This window comes from Cryptomeria japonica, chromosome 10 (genome assembly GCF_030272615.1).
Source record: "Cryptomeria japonica chromosome 10, Sugi_1.0, whole genome shotgun sequence".
In the NCBI taxonomy this organism is placed as follows: domain Eukaryota; kingdom Viridiplantae; phylum Streptophyta; class Pinopsida; order Cupressales; family Cupressaceae; genus Cryptomeria; species Cryptomeria japonica.
Window position 1 is genome coordinate 793427329 of NC_081414.1, and position 19091 is coordinate 793446419.

General features: G+C 34.4%; 2 protein-coding genes across 2 annotated transcripts; both read left to right on the forward strand.

The window, feature by feature from the left end:
• The first annotated feature begins 7044 nt into the window (after positions 1-7044).
• Positions 7045-7752, forward strand: LOC131859270 (enoyl-CoA delta isomerase 2, peroxisomal-like). Its single transcript, XM_059212861.1, has one exon. It carries the CDS (start codon positions 7045-7047, stop codon positions 7750-7752), a length of 708 nt encoding a protein of 235 aa, XP_059068844.1.
• A 10631-nt stretch (positions 7753-18383) lies between these two features.
• LOC131859271 (enoyl-CoA delta isomerase 2, peroxisomal-like) lies at positions 18384-19091 on the forward strand. Its single transcript, XM_059212862.1, has one exon. The coding sequence runs from the start codon at positions 18384-18386 to the stop codon at positions 19089-19091; it is 708 nt and encodes a 235-aa protein (XP_059068845.1).

The following is a 19091-nucleotide window of genomic DNA, read 5'->3' on the forward strand; positions in this document are numbered from 1 at the left end:
TGTGATCTACTTCCTCTTTCGTATCTGCTTCAGATTAATAGAAATGGCATTTGCAATACGAATAAAACCACCACCATACAAACGTATCCCTTTCCATATTCTCGGAGACTCGCCATTCCGTGTCTACTCATCAGACACAACCATACTAGCAGTGACATTCAACAACTTTCAAGAAATTTGCAGTCGCTACAAACCACCAGCAACAGAGGCACAAGGGCAGGATGAAACATTATTCGCAGCAGAGATATCCACTTCTCCTAGAGGGGAGGAGGCATGAAAGCTTCCCACACCAATGGAATTGTCACCAAGGTTTACAAAATGAATGACGGATACCGAGGGTTTTGCTTTTGAAGCACCATCGACAGTTTTTGAAATCGGCCCATGGGCCGAAGTAGCCATCACAAACATATTCATTGCATGAAGAAGTTTATGTTCATAAGTTATATTTACTTTTATTTTTCTTAATTTAATATTGAATTTATCTTATATACGTTAATAGATTAGATATTTTTATATTATTATAACTAATATTAATTATAGATTATTTATTTATTGTCTTGAATTATATCTACATGTTTATAGAATTATTATTTTAGACATCAAACCAAACAACATTATAAGCGGATGAGGGAAAAGTCCAAGTTCTCATCATGATTTTTAACATAATACAAGACCTGCCATGATATTATTATTTTAATTCATATCTGCAAGGATTAGAGCCCCTCTAAGGAACGACAAGAATTTTTGTAGCATTATGCCCTAATTTGTAGATTCACAAAGGTATGTCCAAAATTAAGTGATATGTATTCATGTATTGCTGAACAGTGGAAAGAATACATGGACAGTGAAATTTTGATTTATCCATGTTCCTAAGAATTCTTTATTTTGGAATTTGACTCTGAGAAGGATTGAAAGTTGATATTAGAAAAAGGTTATTAGATATTCCAAGACGTATTTCTGTGTATGAAACCATGGTTCCCAGTCTTTCATCCATGCACAAAAATATTTACCACAACTTATCTTTGGGTGCGATTACCATATATTTTACTTGAATTTTGGGAATTTGACTATCTTCAAGCCATCAAGAATAGCCTAGGGAAATATCATTGCACCTCCAAGGAAACTATTGATTTCTATTACACTACCAATGCTCAGATTTGTGTTGAAATGGAGTTATCCAAAGGGCTTCCTAATGAAATAGTATTGAAGATGGGTTGTAGAGGGTTTTTACAACTGTTTGACTGTGAGAAAATTACCTTTAGATGAAGACGATGTTTCTCAATGGACCATCTCATATCCCAAAGTGAAAAGCATTTTTTAATAGGGAATTCAATAACTCCTGGTAAATCTTCTTGGTGGGTTGGGACCGAGCTCTAGCATTATGCCATTCGTTCTACCTCTGAAGACTTGAATCAAGCTTAATCAACCCCTTTCTCCATCTATTATCTGCCATGATAAGAGGCCCATTATGGAATCTTAGATTTTACAAAAGATGCCCTCATTTATAGATTCCACCTTGGCTTGCTTTCCATAACCGCTACATTATTTTGTAGGGATAGGTAACCAAGTTGGTGCATAAATTGAGAGTGGTGATGCAAAAGATTATGGATGGATATAAATAAAGACGAGGAAGAAACTTCTTCAGCATCAAATGAATTTTGGTTCATCTAAGAAAAGTTCTATGGCAAAAAAATTAATTACTTTTCACAAGATAGTTGTTCTGCAAGCTTTGTGCCTCTACTTTTGTGCATGCAATTATGCTTGCCTTTATATTATCATAGATAATGTTACTATAACTGGGTAGAGTAGCCTTTTTGTTTTGAGAAATATGGCATTTTTATAATGCTTCCTAGTTAGGAACCACCTTATTGCACCCCTAGTTTGGGAAGTTGTATTTTTTGTTCAAATTAATATAGATTTTTGTTGTAATCATGGCTGCAATTTATTGATAAAAAAACAAAAACAAAATCATAATATCAAGGAGGAAAAATAATCGAATATCATTACTCAAAAATGGGGAGTACAAATTAATTCACAAGTACTCACTATATGCTCATTATAAATTATAGTGGCCAGATTATTTTGAAGGAAAATTTAGGTCAAATTCGAATACACAAAGATCTATGAGTTGTAGAACTGGTAGAGACAAAAACTTATATTATTATTTAATCATTTTCAATAAAAATATAAAATCCATCACAAGCGTAGTGTATGGAATTATATTATAAAATTAAATTTTGTTTAGGTCAAATGAAATGAAATTGTAAGAGGATGTCCTTTTAGGTAAGAGGTAATCAAAATTGCTACTATATCAACTCCGTGTAGCATGGCCAATACATATACATACCACATGTAACGTTTAACTCAGTTTATTTCTATATGCAAGTTTTTTAGTTTAGGTGTTGGTTCTATGCTCACCCTGCTCAGTTTTTGATGTGTTTTGTAAAGGGTTCTTTTTAGCTGATTGCACATCCTTCATACTTCAGCCATGGTGTCTCTTTGTGATTATGTATCGATACATGCCTATCCTACTTTTATTAATCAAAATATGGTGAACACATGTTTCTGTATATGATACAAATTGTTTTAGTTTCTTCTTTTGTGGGTATGTGAAATTGACCAGCTCAATAGGAGCTCTCCTGTTAGTAGTCATCATTCTACATTTATCCTCCGACTACCTAGATCTATTTGCAAGGGCAAGGAAGAAAGATAATTTAGAGTTAGCGATGACGTGAAGCCTAGAAAAGCAAGGAAAGGTGTAGATCTTGACCTTCGTGGGTGATAATGACGAGGATGAGCACAGGCTTAATCCTACAACTTTCTACGCCATATATATGTTGTATTTGCTTTATAAAGTGCATGAAAAAATGGAATCTACATGGAAGCAAAATGGATCTATATGTTATATTTTCTTTATAAAGTGCATGAAATAATGGAAGGCTATTATGTTAAATTCTGCAATATGAGATACAAATTATGTAAATAAATAGATGCACTATAATTTCACTATTAAGATTATGGAATGTACTAGAAATACCACTACTTGGGTTGTAAATTCTCTCATTTCTTATGGTGGGTAGCTACAGCTCATACATTCCAAAACAAAACCACATTAGAATAAATGTATTAGGACCAGGTTATAGGAAAATATAAGGACCTAGATAACCATTTGGGAACCATACTACAGTATCCATTTTGGTAGTTTTCATTTCAAAGATATATAAGTAAAGGTAAAGACACATTTGTGTGCCTTGCGTTCAACGAAACAAGCATACTCTGCTCATATCACTAAGGCACACAGAACTTATGGCTCGTATGGCGTTGTAAGAAGGCCAATTTTAGAGACATTGTAGAAATAGCAGCAAGGTAGTGTTGCCCCTTTCAACTCACATTTCACAAACTCTATAGTTCTTCGATTGCAAGCCAAAATAAGTTCCTAAGAGAGTATATGTACAAAAGTATCACAAAGCCCAAAATAGGCACTCCATTAACATTTCCTAAATCAAGATTCAAGATGAACATAAAGACAAACTAACAATAATGACAACAAGAATTCACTTTATCTATTTATTTTGAAATAGAAAGAGATCTAATCATATAATTTGTATTATATCTTATTCCTTTAATTTTTTTAGAATATTTATTTTATTTTAATAAAAGTAATAAATAAAGAGATGAAATGAATTAATAAAATATATTGTTCGGATTAAAACTAAAGGTTGTACAAGAGTTATTTAATCATTTATTTATTTCTAGTTAGACAATCGAAACTATGGGTCATTATGCTCTGCTTAGCTCCAAATATTTGTGAAATAAATTTGCACCTCACACATTTTGAAATGTGACCTCCATTGTACCCCTATTTCAAGAAGTTGTATTTTTTTGTTCAAATTAATAAACATTTTTGTTGTTGATGAGGCTGCAATTTATTGATCAAAAAACAAACAAAAAAATGATAATCTCAAGGAGGAAAAATAACTGAATATCAATACTCAAAAATGGGGGAGTACAGATTAATTCAGAAGCAAGAATTAAATATTTTCACAACTACTCATTAAATGATCATTATAAATTATAGTGGCCAGATTATTTTGAAGGAAAATTTAGGTCAAATTCAAATACACAAAGATCTCTTAGTTGCAGAACTGTTAGAGACAAAAACTTATATTATTCTTTAATCATTTTCAATAAAAATATAAAATCCATCACAAGCAGAGTGTATGGAATTATTTTTAAAAAAAAAAAATTGGTTAGGTCAAATGAAATGAAACTGTAAGAGGATATCCTTTTAGGTAAGAGGTAATCGAAATTGCTACTATATCAACCACGTGTAACATGGTCAACACATATACATACCACATATAACGTTTAACTTGGTTTTTTTTAATGTATTTAGTTTAAGTGTTGGTTCTATTTTCACCTTGCTAGGTTTTTGACGTGTTTGGTGTAGGGTTCTTTTTAGCTAGTTGTGAATCCTTCATCCTGTGTGTTTCTTTGTGATTATGTATCGATGCAAGCCTATCCTACATTTGTTAATCAAAATATTGTGAACACATGTTTCTGTATATGATAGAAATTGTTTTAGTGGGCATGTGAGATTGACCAGCTTGACAAGAGTTCTCCTATTACTAGTCATCTTTCTACATTTATCCTCCGTCAGCCTTCATTTGTTTGCAAGAGAAGGGAAGAAATATAATTTAGAGTTAGCAATGATGTGAAGCCTAGAGAAGCAGGGAAAGGTGTACATCTTGACCTTTGTGGGTGATAATGATGAGGATGAGCACAAGCTTAATCCTACAACTTTCGATGCCATCTGTATGTTGTATTTAGTTTATAAAGTGCATGAAAAAATGGAATCTACATGGAAGCAAAATGGAATCTATATATTATATTTTCTTTATAAACTGCATGAAACTTGCGGAAGGCTATTATGTTAAATTCTGCAATATGAGATGCAAATTATGTAAATGAATAGATGTGCTATAGTTGCACTATTAAGATTATGGAATGTAATAGAAAGACCACTACCTGGGTTGTAACTTCTCTCATTTCTTATCGTGGGTAGCTACACCTCAAGCCTTCTAAAACCAAACCACATTACAATAAATGTATTAACACCAAGTTATAGGAAAATATAGGGACCTAGATAACCATTTGGTAACCATACTACAGTATCCATTTGTGTATTTTTCATTGCAAAGATAAATAAGTAAAGATAAAGACACATTTATGTGCCTTGAGTTCAACGAAACAAGAATACTCCACTACTATCACTACGGAAAACACAACTTACGACTCGTATGACATTGTAGAAATAGGAACAAGATAGCACTGCCCCTGTTAACTCGCATTTCACAAACTCTATTATCTATAGTTCTTCCATCACGGGCCAAAATAACTTCCTAAGAGAGTATATGTACAGAAGTATAACAAAGCCCAAAACAGGCACTCCATTAACATTTCCTAAATGAAGATTCAAGATCAACATAAAGACAAACTAGGTCAAAGTTGCACGGACAAGGTTATAGATACAGATACGAATAGGACCATTTTTGAAGACCACTAATAGTGATACAGCTGGATATGACATTCATTAAAAACACATACACATATATTTACCAAAATTTTATAAGTTATTAGAGGAGATTGTAATTACTTTAAAAACAATTTAGACACATAATTGCCAGATAAATAATTATAAGTTGATTTAACACTACAATATACCCAAAAACTACAAAGCGTGAGCTTTAATTAAATTAACAATAATGTCATTTAAATCCAAATTAAAATAAAACAAAATAAAACTTTAAATAGAAATTAAAAAGGAAAATATCTAAATATATTTTCAGAAAAAATTAAATATAAAGAACTAAATAAACAATATTGATCTAAACTTAAAAAATAAAAACTCATTTCCACATTTAATTTTTTAATATTAATTAAAAATTAAAATTCATAATAAAATAAGTAAATATAAATAAATATTTTTTAATATACGCGTATTGGATACGCCGATGCATGCTCCTAAGGAGGGACATTGGTGTATCCAGCTACTCTGGTCTAGGTAGGTTTATCTCATGCGTCTGAATCCAAACTTTGAATGGAAGAGCTAGTTTCTAGAAATACAGTCATATGGAATCAACCATTGACATAGAAATGCAACCTTGACAAAGTTTGGTAATGTCGTCAGCAAAAGTGCATTAGCCATCAGACTGATGCAAAGGAATAAGATACCTTGTAAAACTGAAATTGCAGAGATGAAGCAGCATATATGATTCAATGGTTTACCCAACTACATGTTTTGCAATACCAACTATTCATGCATCGCTCATCTGCGTTCATCCTGTGACTGCCTTGATTTGTTTGCAAAACCAAGGAAGAAAGCCAGTATGGTCAAATTCAACTATTCATCTGCAAAGATCTCGGACAATGCCATATCAGCCACGTGGAAATTGTTATCAAGAAGATGAAAGGTGAAAGGTGTACAAGATGAACTTGATTTGTTTTCGAGACCAACGATACGTCATAAGCCCAGACAAAAAATGATAGATTGTTTGAAAAAATCTAGTTAGTCATGATTCCTTACTCACGATCTTCTTAAACGTCGTTGGTTTTATGTTCAAATTTAATTTTAGTAGTGTTACTCGTAAAGAATAAGTCGATACTGTTCAAAAATTTGAACAACATAAAAGTAACATAATGCTATTCAATATGTGTAATAGGCAATTTCGTGTCTAACCATTTTATAATTCTGCTAGCCATTTCTTCAAAGATAAAGAGGATCTTATTGCTGATGTTACTAGGTTGAACATGGAGGGGAAGAAGTTTTTTAAAGATAGAAAGTCGGCTGATGAAGAGGTCCATAATTTCATCAAGGGTAAAGAGTGCAAAATTTGATAGATTTGACTGAAGCCTAGTTGACGAGTCGGAGTTAGCAAGTATACAGGAGCACTCTCCCCTATTTAATTGTCTATCACTCATCTGATTCATCACTAAACTGCCTCGATTTGTTTTGAAAGAGCAAGGAAAGGAAAGGTAGCGAGGATGTGCAGCCTAGAGAAGCGAGGAAATGTGTACATCTTGACCTTCGTTGGTGACGGCGAGCACAGGTTTAATCCCACAACATTCGATGCCATCTCTGACGCTCTCAAAGAGGTGGAAGAATCGGCAGACGCAGCAGCCCTGGTAACCACCAACGCAGGCAAATACTTCTCCTGCGGCCTCGACATGAAATGGGTTGGCGAGAGCCCCCACGACCGTTTTGACATAGGCATGGAGAAATTAGAGAATATGTTCGCAGCCTTCATGAAGCTCAGCATCCCCACCGTGGCAGCCATCTGCGGGCACGCGGAGGCGAGCGCCTTCACGCTTGCTCTGGCTCACGATTACCGCTTCATGAGTACGCAGGGGTCCTCCCACCTCTACATGTGCGAGCTCGATCATGGCTTCAACATCCCCAAGAGTATGCTAACCTTGATTCGTAGCAAGCTGCACCCTGCAGCCCTGCGCGATGTGGTGCTAGGCGGCACCAAGCTCAACGCCCAGATGGCCTTTCAGAAAGGGATTGTGGACGCCGCTTTCGACGACTCGGTGGGGACTTTGCAGGCGGCGGTTAAGGAGGCAGAGAAACTGGCGGTCAGGGGATGGAACAGGGAGATCTACCGTAGCTTCAGGTTGGCTGCCTTTCCTGACGTTGTGGAGGAGCTCGATATTCATGTTCCCTATCGCATGCTCGCTTCCTATAACTTCTGATGCCCACCTTCAATCTTGCCCAGATTTCTATAAGCGAACAATAAGCATTTGGATAATCAATATTGTATAAGCTCTAAATAAGGGCGAAATAATAATAGCTCTATTACTATTTATCTAGTTTGGTGTTGTTCATGAGAGAAAAGTGGTTTGATTTTCTATAGTAATTTTACTTTCAATTTTTTAATATGATATAACAGCTCTATTATAAAATCACTCAACCGATTGGTCATGCTCTTAATATAAGATTTGTCAAAGAAGGCAAGCATATGAGATACGTATTTGCAATTTATTTCATCCAGGTCACAATATCAGAAGATTTATCATAGTTGTTATTATATTTGCATATTAATAACAACTATTTTCTGTATTCAAAATATTTGGTGTTGTTCTTATATTTTATTGGTAGTGATTATTTTTTAACTTAAAATTTCTTTACAGTGCATTTAGAAAAAAGTTTCAATTTTGTTTTCCTGCTATTGTGCTGTGCAGTTTTGTAGTGGGCAATTGCCTATTTTATTTTATATTTGCAAATTTTGTTATAGGTTAAGTATTAATTTTTTTGAAGGAGAAATTAAAAGAGAGAGCTTGCAATCATGTTTTGAAACTATTTTTTTATGAATAGTGGTCAATTCCATTAATATTAGACAAAAGTGCATTATTCACAAAAAAATAGTAGAGGGATACAAGATCTCACCATAGTAGTCAAACGAGCAAAGCCTAGAGAATAAAAAACATATAAGAACCCCCTAGGAACAAAAACATGGGCAGATCCGAGAGAGTAGAAAGAAAGAAGGAAAAGTTGTTAAGTGACTATTGTATTATCCTCCTTGTCCTTGTCCTCATCCTAGCAAGAGGGAAAGATAGCCAGAGCCAATCATGGGAGCCATTTGGATGAGCTAGGCCATCCACTATCACCACCAAAATTTGGACATCCACTGTCACCATTAGTGATTGGACCCACAACCTCGCACCCCATCTAGGGGTGAAAATCCCACACAACGAAGAGGTGGAGAATTGCCTATTAAAATAATTGCCACCACTAGACTATTTAGATGGAGCTTGAGACTGTAGGGTTTGAGAGCGGTGAGTCAAAGAGGTACATATACGTTGATGGTGGCGAGGGCATAGATCGATCATGGGAGGCAAAATTATTTGAAACAACTATAGCAACTATATAAGGAGCATTTACCCAATGCTCCCGAAGCTCCCAAATGTGGCCCACGGTGCAACCTTGTTGGCTTCCACTTGAATCTAAAGCATCACATTATCGCATATACATGCTTTAGTAAAAAGTGACACATGAATATTAATGGTGTTGTGAGAAAAAAAATAACATTTCTATCTTTTCATATTGTAAGGAGGATTTCCACCCTTAAATCATGCCAAATCTACATAAATTTTAAGGGAATGCAAAGGAAATCCCCAAAAAGGGCTATATGCCAAGAAAAAGGCACTGACCAAAACCATCAACACAAATCATGAATCCAACTCTACAAGTTTTGAGCTCAACAACAAAACCTAAAGAGGTGATTGAAAAAATCTAGTTGCCCACAAAAAGGGCACCAAGGATCGGAATGCCCACATTCCTTAGACGAGAGGCCAAAGGTCAACCTGGGGAAAGAATGCACCACACAAGTTAGTCATGATTATTTTCAAAATTTAGTTCTTTTTTACAGTGCATTTAGACAACAATTTCATTTTTTGTGTGCTACTATTGTCTTGCACAATTTCTTAGTGGGGAGATGTTACATGTAGACACAATTGTATATTTTATTTTATGCTTGTAAATTTTAGTATAGGTTAAAGTTTTAAAAAAATTTAGAAGAAATAGATAAAATGAGGTTGGGGTAATTTCTTAGATTTATTTTACAAAATAAAAATTATTTAATTTTTAATTCGAAGTCAAAAGAAGAAATTATGCATTAAATATTCACATATGTTCCTTATAATAATGAGTTAAAAATTGATTTAAAATATGTTCACCCTATTAACGAAATTAAAATTATTGGAATATCTTCTAGATGTTCTTTATATTGTAATGTTGAAGATTCAATTGACTTTAATGTCTCGGTTAGATGTTGCTAATATTAGATTTGTAATGCCCCTGCTATTAGGCCGAGAGGACTTAATCAAATAATCCAATAAAAATGCGAACAATATTTTTTTGAAAAGACAAATTACACATATATGCATTGAGATAGATAGAACATGGAAAGAACATATGCACAATTAACAACGAACAATAGTCCTCAAGGCCCCACAACGAAATTACTCAAGGAATAACATTTACGAAAAATACAAAATCATAAGGTTCATCATTAAATATTAAAAAAAAACCTTCATTTACAATGATCATGATACATACTAAATTGACATGAGAATATACATATGATCATCAATTTATATTTCAATGTGTCCACAAGGATATGATCTCCAAGAGTACAATAAAGGAGTAAATACATAAATCTGCATCGACATGAAAGTCTTCAATGTTTTCACAAGCCACCATGAACATGATGCAGATCCAGAAAAACCCAATGGGTGCAAATAGCACTCCACCCAACCATGTGGTACTATTAGGTCCACCCCCCATGCAAGGAGATATCTATCAGATCCACAAGAAGGATGCAAGCACACAAGGTACCAACAAGAATCATGAGAGATGCACATGGCTATTGTTGGAATACATAGAATGCAAGAACACTGAGAAGGAGGGGTGAATCATTGTCCTGCCGGTAATATAAGATTTTACCTTATTAGAACATACACATATAAAATGGTAAATGAAGAAACATATAACATGAAGTAGATAAACTAGCCACATGAATGAACACCATAGAAAACTGAATTTTATACATGGAAAAACTCAAAGAGGAAAAACCACGGTGGGATTTGTGACCCACAATATCAATTCACTGGCCATATGAAAGATATTACATAGTACGGGGGCTTGCACATGCAGGAAGGCACACTTCCTAGAGTGCACTTCTCAACACAAAAGAGTTTCACTGACTACAATCTTCTGATGAGATAAAAGAATAATGGTGAACTAAAAAATGCATCTCCAATGCCAAAAAGAGTGTTGGTTATAGCTCTATTCAGTACCGCTTCATAAACCCTAAACTCTTTTACCAGTGTGTCCTTTCCTCCAAAAATGCTTTATAAACCATCTACTGATCATTGCATGATATTACTTTAACCCAAGAACCCTTAGAATATTTGAGTAAAATCTCAAAAGGCAGGCCTTTTGAAACATCCATTTCAGTCAAAATGTTGGCAAAGGTAGAGTGCAAAATATCAGAAGTTTATTAAATATTTCAAAAGAAGGGTTGAAATCAGAGTGCCAAGCCTTAATCATCAACACAAATTCGTCCTCCTAGCTAAAATAATGATCACATAATATTTTCTTTCTATCTCGAGCATTATCAAACTTTGCAATAAAGATCCCCTTAGCCATGGGAAAATATTAACTTTACCAGTAATAAGAGGCTCCCAATGTTTAAAGATCTAGGCATGCGGTTGAGGGAGGCTGGGCCAAAAACCCGTTAACCATTATATCACACCTTATGTAGACAAAAGATAAACATTGTGATCTACTTCCTCTTTCGTATCTGCTTCAGATTAATAGAAATGGCATTTGCAATACGAATAAAACCACCACCATACAAACGTATCCCTTTCCATATTCTCGGAGACTCGCCATTCCGTGTCTACTCATCAGACACAACCATACTAGCAGTGACATTCAACAACTTTCAAGAAATTTGCAGTCGCTACAAACCACCAGCAACAGAGGCACAAGGGCAGGATGAAACATTATTCGCAGCAGAGATATCCACTTCTCCTAGAGGGGAGGAGGCATGAAAGCTTCCCACACCAATGGAATTGTCACCAAGGTTTACAAAATGAATGACGGATACCGAGGGTTTTGCTTTTGAAGCACCATCGACAGTTTTTGAAATCGGCCCATGGGCCGAAGTAGCCATCACAAACATATTCATTGCATGAAGAAGTTTATGTTCATAAGTTATATTTACTTTTATTTTTCTTAATTTAATATTGAATTTATCTTATATACGTTAATAGATTAGATATTTTTATATTATTATAACTAATATTAATTATAGATTATTTATTTATTGTCTTGAATTATATCTACATGTTTATAGAATTATTATTTTAGACATCAAACCAAACAACATTATAAGCGGATGAGGGAAAAGTCCAAGTTCTCATCATGATTTTTAACATAATACAAGACCTGCCATGATATTATTATTTTAATTCATATCTGCAAGGATTAGAGCCCCTCTAAGGAACGACAAGAATTTTTGTAGCATTATGCCCTAATTTGTAGATTCACAAAGGTATGTCCAAAATTAAGTGATATGTATTCATGTATTGCTGAACAGTGGAAAGAATACATGGACAGTGAAATTTTGATTTATCCATGTTCCTAAGAATTCTTTATTTTGGAATTTGACTCTGAGAAGGATTGAAAGTTGATATTAGAAAAAGGTTATTAGATATTCCAAGACGTATTTCTGTGTATGAAACCATGGTTCCCAGTCTTTCATCCATGCACAAAAATATTTACCACAACTTATCTTTGGGTGCGATTACCATATATTTTACTTGAATTTTGGGAATTTGACTATCTTCAAGCCATCAAGAATAGCCTAGGGAAATATCATTGCACCTCCAAGGAAACTATTGATTTCTATTACACTACCAATGCTCAGATTTGTGTTGAAATGGAGTTATCCAAAGGGCTTCCTAATGAAATAGTATTGAAGATGGGTTGTAGAGGGTTTTTACAACTGTTTGACTGTGAGAAAATTACCTTTAGATGAAGACGATGTTTCTCAATGGACCATCTCATATCCCAAAGTGAAAAGCATTTTTTAATAGGGAATTCAATAACTCCTGGTAAATCTTCTTGGTGGGTTGGGACCGAGCTCTAGCATTATGCCATTCGTTCTACCTCTGAAGACTTGAATCAAGCTTAATCAACCCCTTTCTCCATCTATTATCTGCCATGATAAGAGGCCCATTATGGAATCTTAGATTTTACAAAAGACGCCCTCATTTATAGATTCCACCTTGGCTTGCTTTCCATAACCGCTACATTATTTTGTAGGGATAGGTAACCAAGTTGGTGCATAAATTGAGAGTGGTGATGCAAAAGATTATGGATGGATATAAATAAAGACGAGGAAGAAACTTCTTCAGCATCAAATGAATTTTGGTTCATCTAAGAAAAGTTCTATGGCAAAAAAATTAATTACTTTTCACAAGATAGTTGTTCTGCAAGCTTTGTGCCTCTACTTTTGTGCATGCAATTATGCTTGCCTTTATATTATCATAGATAATGTTACTATAACTGGGTAGAGTAGCCTTTTTGTTTTGAGAAATATGGCATTTTTATAATGCTTCCTAGTTAGGAACCACCTTATTGCACCCCTAGTTTGGGAAGTTGTATTTTTTGTTCAAATTAATATAGATTTTTGTTGTAATCATGGCTGCAATTTATTGATAAAAAAACAAAAACAAAATCATAATATCAAGGAGGAAAAATAATCGAATATCATTACTCAAAAATGGGGAGTACAAATTAATTCACAAGTACTCACTATATGCTCATTATAAATTATAGTGGCCAGATTATTTTGAAGGAAAATTTAGGTCAAATTCGAATACACAAAGATCTATGAGTTGTAGAACTGGTAGAGACAAAAACTTATATTATTATTTAATCATTTTCAATAAAAATATAAAATCCATCACAAGCGTAGTGTATGGAATTATATTATAAAATTAAATTTTGTTTAGGTCAAATGAAATGAAATTGTAAGAGGATGTCCTTTTAGGTAAGAGGTAATCAAAATTGCTACTATATCAACTCCGTGTAGCATGGCCAATACATATACATACCACATGTAACGTTTAACTCAGTTTATTTCTATATGCAAGTTTTTTAGTTTAGGTGTTGGTTCTATGTTCACCCTGCTCAGTTTTTGATGTGTTTTGTAAAGGGTTCTTTTTAGCTGATTGCACATCCTTCATACTTCAGCCATGGTGTCTCTTTGTGATTATGTATCGATACATGCCTATCCTACTTTTATTAATCAAAATATGGTGAACACATGTTTCTGTATATGATACAAATTGTTTTAGTTTCTTCTTTTGTGGGTATGTGAAATTGACCAACTCAATAGGAGCTCTCCTGTTAGTAGTCATCATTCTACATTTATCCTCCGACTACCTAGATCTATTTGCAAGGGCAAGGAAGAAAGATAATTTAGAGTTAGCGATGACGTGAAGCCTAGAAAAGCAAGGAAAGGTGTAGATCTTGACCTTCGTGGGTGATAATGACGAGGATGAGCACAGGCTTAATCCTACAACTTTCTACGCCATATATATGTTGTATTTGCTTTATAAAGTGCATGAAAAAATGGAATCTACATGGAAGCAAAATGGATCTATATGTTATATTTTCTTTATAAAGTGCATGAAATAATGGAAGGCTATTATGTTAAATTCTGCAATATGAGATACAAATTATGTAAATAAATAGATGCACTATAATTTCACTATTAAGATTATGGAATGTACTAGAAATACCACTACTTGGGTTGTAAATTCTCTCATTTCTTATGGTGGGTAGCTACAGCTCATACATTCCAAAACAAAACCACATTAGAATAAATGTATTAGGACCAGGTTATAGGAAAATATAAGGACCTAGATAACCATTTGGGAACCATACTACAGTATCCATTTTGGTAGTTTTCATTTCAAAGATATATAAGTAAAGGTAAAGACACATTTGTGTGCCTTGCGTTCAACGAAACAAGCATACTCTGCTCATATCACTAAGGCACACAGAACTTATGGCTCGTATGGCGTTGTAAGAAGGCCAATTTTAGAGACATTGTAGAAATAGCAGCAAGGTAGTGTTGCCCCTTTCAACTCACATTTCACAAACTCTATAGTTCTTCGATTGCAAGCCAAAATAAGTTCCTAAGAGAGTATATGTACAAAAGTATCACAAAGCCCAAAATAGGCACTCCATTAACATTTCCTAAATCAAGATTCAAGATGAACATAAAGACAAACTAACAATAATGACAACAAGAATTCACTTTATCTATTTATTTTGAAATAGAAAGAGATCTAATCATATAATTTGTATTATATCTTATTCCTTTAATTTTTTTAGAATATTTATTTTATTTTAATAAAAGTAATAAATAAAGAGATGAAATGAATTAATAAAATATATTGTTCGGATTAAAACTAAAGGTTGTACAAGAGTTATTTAATCATTTATTTATTTCTAGTTAGACAATCGAAACTATGGGTCATTATGCTCTGCTTAGCTCCAAATATTTGTGAAATAAATTTGCACCTCACACATTTTGAAATGTGACCTCCATTGTACCCCTATTTCAAGAAGTTGTATTTTTTTGTTCAAATTAATAAACATTTTTGTTGTTGATGAGGCTGCAATTTATTGATCAAAAAACAAACAAAAAAATGATAATCTCAAGGAGGAAAAATAACTGAATATCAATACTCAAAAATGGGGGAGTACAGATTAATTCAGAAGCAAGAATTAAATATTTTCACAACTACTCATTAAATGATCATTATAAATTATAGTGGCCAGATTATTTTGAAGGAAAATTTAGGTCAAATTCAAATACACAAAGATCTCTTAGTTGCAGAACTGTTAGAGACAAAAACTTATATTATTCTTTAATCATTTTCAATAAAAATATAAAATCCATCACAAGCAGAGTGTATGGAATTATTTTTAAAAAAAAAAAATTGGTTAGGTCAAATGAAATGAAACTGTAAGAGGATATCCTTTTAGGTAAGAGGTAATCGAAATTGCTACTATATCAACCACGTGTAACATGGTCAACACATATACATACCACATATAACGTTTAACTTGGTTTTTTTTAATGTATTTAGTTTAAGTGTTGGTTCTATTTTCACCTTGCTAGGTTTTTGACGTGTTTGGTGTAGGGTTCTTTTTAGCTAGTTGTGAATCCTTCATCCTGTGTGTTTCTTTGTGATTATGTATCGATGCAAGCCTATCCTACATTTGTTAATCAAAATATTGTGAACACATGTTTCTGTATATGATAGAAATTGTTTTAGTGGGCATGTGAGATTGACCAGCTTGACAAGAGTTCTCCTATTACTAGTCATCTTTCTACATTTATCCTCCGTCAGCCTTCATTTGTTTGCAAGAGAAGGGAAGAAATATAATTTAGAGTTAGCGATGATGTGAAGCCTAGAGAAGCAGGGAAAGGTGTACATCTTGACCTTTGTGGGTGATAATGATGAGGATGAGCACAAGCTTAATCCTACAACTTTCGATGCCATCTGTATGTTGTATTTAGTTTATAAAGTGCATGAAAAAATGGAATCTACATGGAAGCAAAATGGAATCTATATATTATATTTTCTTTATAAACTGCATGAAACTTGCGGAAGGCTATTATGTTAAATTCTGCAATATGAGATGCAAATTATGTAAATGAATAGATGTGCTATAGTTGCACTATTAAGATTATGGAATGTAATAGAAAGACCACTACCTGGGTTGTAACTTCTCTCATTTCTTATCGTGGGTAGCTACACCTCAAGCCTTCTAAAACCAAACCACATTACAATAAATGTATTAACACCAAGTTATAGGAAAATATAGGGACCTAGATAACCATTTGGTAACCATACTACAGTATCCATTTGTGTATTTTTCATTGCAAAGATAAATAAGTAAAGATAAAGACACATTTATGTGCCTTGAGTTCAACGAAACAAGAATACTCCACTACTATCACTACGGAAAACACAACTTACGACTCGTATGACATTGTAGAAATAGGAACAAGATAGCACTGCCCCTGTTAACTCGCATTTCACAAACTCTATTATCTATAGTTCTTCCATCACGGGCCAAAATAACTTCCTAAGAGAGTATATGTACAGAAGTATAACAAAGCCCAAAACAGGCACTCCATTAACATTTCCTAAATGAAGATTCAAGATCAACATAAAGACAAACTAGGTCAAAGTTGCACGGACAAGGTTATAGATACAGATACGAATAGGACCATTTTTGAAGACCACTAATAGTGATACAGCTGGATATGACATTCATTAAAAACACATACACATATATTTACCAAAATTTTATAAGTTATTAGAGGAGATTGTAATTACTTTAAAAACAATTTAGACACATAATTGCCAGATAAATAATTATAAGTTGATTTAACACTACAATATACCCAAAAACTACAAAGCGTGAGCTTTAATTAAATTAACAATAATGTCATTTAAATCCAAATTAAAATAAAACAAAATAAAACTTTAAATAGAAATTAAAAAGGAAAATATCTAAATATATTTTCAGAAAAAATTAAATATAAAGAACTAAATAAACAATATTGATCTAAACTTAAAAAATAAAAACTCATTTCCACATTTAATTTTTTAATATTAATTAAAAATTAAAATTCATAATAAAATAAGTAAATATAAATAAATATTTTTTAATATACGCGTATTGGATACGCCGATGCATGCTCCTAAGGAGGGACATTGGTGTATCCAGCTACTCTGGTCTAGGTAGGTTTATCTCATGCGTCTGAATCCAAACTTTGAATGGAAGAGCTAGTTTCTAGAAATACAGTCATATGGAATCAACCATTGACATAGAAATGCAACCTTGACAAAGTTTGGTAATGTCGTCAGCAAAAGTGCATTAGCCATCAGACTGATGCAAAGGAATAAGATACCTTGTAAAACTGAAATTGCAGAGATGAAGCAGCATATATGATTCAATGGTTTACCCAACTACATGTTTTGCAATACCAACTATTCATGCATCGCTCATCTGCGTTCATCCTGTGACTGCCTTGATTTGTTTGCAAAACCAAGGAAGAAAGCCAGTATGGTCAAATTCAACTATTCATCTGCAAAGATCTCGGACAATGCCATATCAGCCACGTGGAAATTGTTATCAAGAAGATGAAAGGTGAAAGGTGTACAAGATGAACTTGATTTGTTTTCGAGACCAACGATACGTCATAAGCCCAGACAAAAAATGATAGATTGTTTGAAAAAATCTAGTTAGTCATGATTCCTTACTCACGATCTTCTTAAACGTCGTTGGTTTTATGTTCAAATTTAATTTTAGTAGTGTTACTCGTAAAGAATAAGTCGATACTGTTCAAAAATTTGAACAACATAAAAGTAACATAATGCTATTCAATATGTGTAATAGGCAATTTCGTGTCTAACCATTTTATAATTCTGCTAGCCATTTCTTCAAAGATAAAGAGGATCTTATTGCTGATGTTACTAGGTTGAACATGGAGGGGAAGAAGTTTTTTAAAGATAGAAAGTCGGCTGATGAAGAGGTCCATAATTTCATCAAGGGTAAAGAGTGCAAAATTTGATAGATTTGACTGAAGCCTAGTTGACGAGTCGGAGTTAGCAAGTATACAGGAGCACTCTCCCCTATTTAATTGTCTATCACTCATCTGATTCATCACTAAACTGCCTCGATTTGTTTTGAAAGAGCAAGGAAAGGAAAGGTAGCGAGGATGTGCAGCCTAGAGAAGCGAGGAAATGTGTACATCTTGACCTTCGTTGGTGACGGCGAGCACAGGTTTAATCCCACAACATTCGATGCCATCTCTGACGCTCTCAAAGAGGTGGAAGAATCGGCAGACGCAGCAGCCCTGGTAACCACCAACGCAGGCAAATACTTCTCCTGCGGCCTCGACATGAAATGGGTTGGCGAGAGCCCCCACGACCGTTTTGACATAGGCATGGAGAAATTAGAGAATATGTTCGCAGCCTTCATGAAGCTCAGCATCCCCACCGTGGCAGCCATCTGCGGGCACGCGGAGGCGAGCGCCTTCACGCTTGCTCTGGCTCACGATTACCGCTTCATGAGTACGCAGGGGTCCTCCCACCTCTACATGTGCGAGCTCGATCATGGCTTCAACATCCCCAAGAGTATGCTAACCTTGATTCGTAGCAAGCTGCACCCTGCAGCCCTGCGCGATGTGGTGCTAGGCGGCACCAAGCTCAACGCCCAGATGGCCTTTCAGAAAGGGATTGTGGACGCCGCTTTCGACGACTCGGTGGGGACTTTGCAGGCGGCGGTTAAGGAGGCAGAGAAACTGGCGGTCAGGGGATGGAACAGGGAGATCTACCGTAGCTTCAGGTTGGCTGCCTTTCCTGACGTTGTGGAGGAGCTCGATATTCATGTTCCCTATCGCATGCTCGCTTCCTATAACTTCTGA

What these genes read in the sequence shown, in the direction of transcription:
- LOC131859270 (XM_059212861.1), top strand. Translation starts at nt 7,045, where the DNA reads ATGTGCAGCCTAGAGAAGCGAGGAAATGTGTACATCTTGACCTTCGTT.
- LOC131859271 (XM_059212862.1), top strand. Translation starts at nt 18,384, where the DNA reads ATGTGCAGCCTAGAGAAGCGAGGAAATGTGTACATCTTGACCTTCGTT.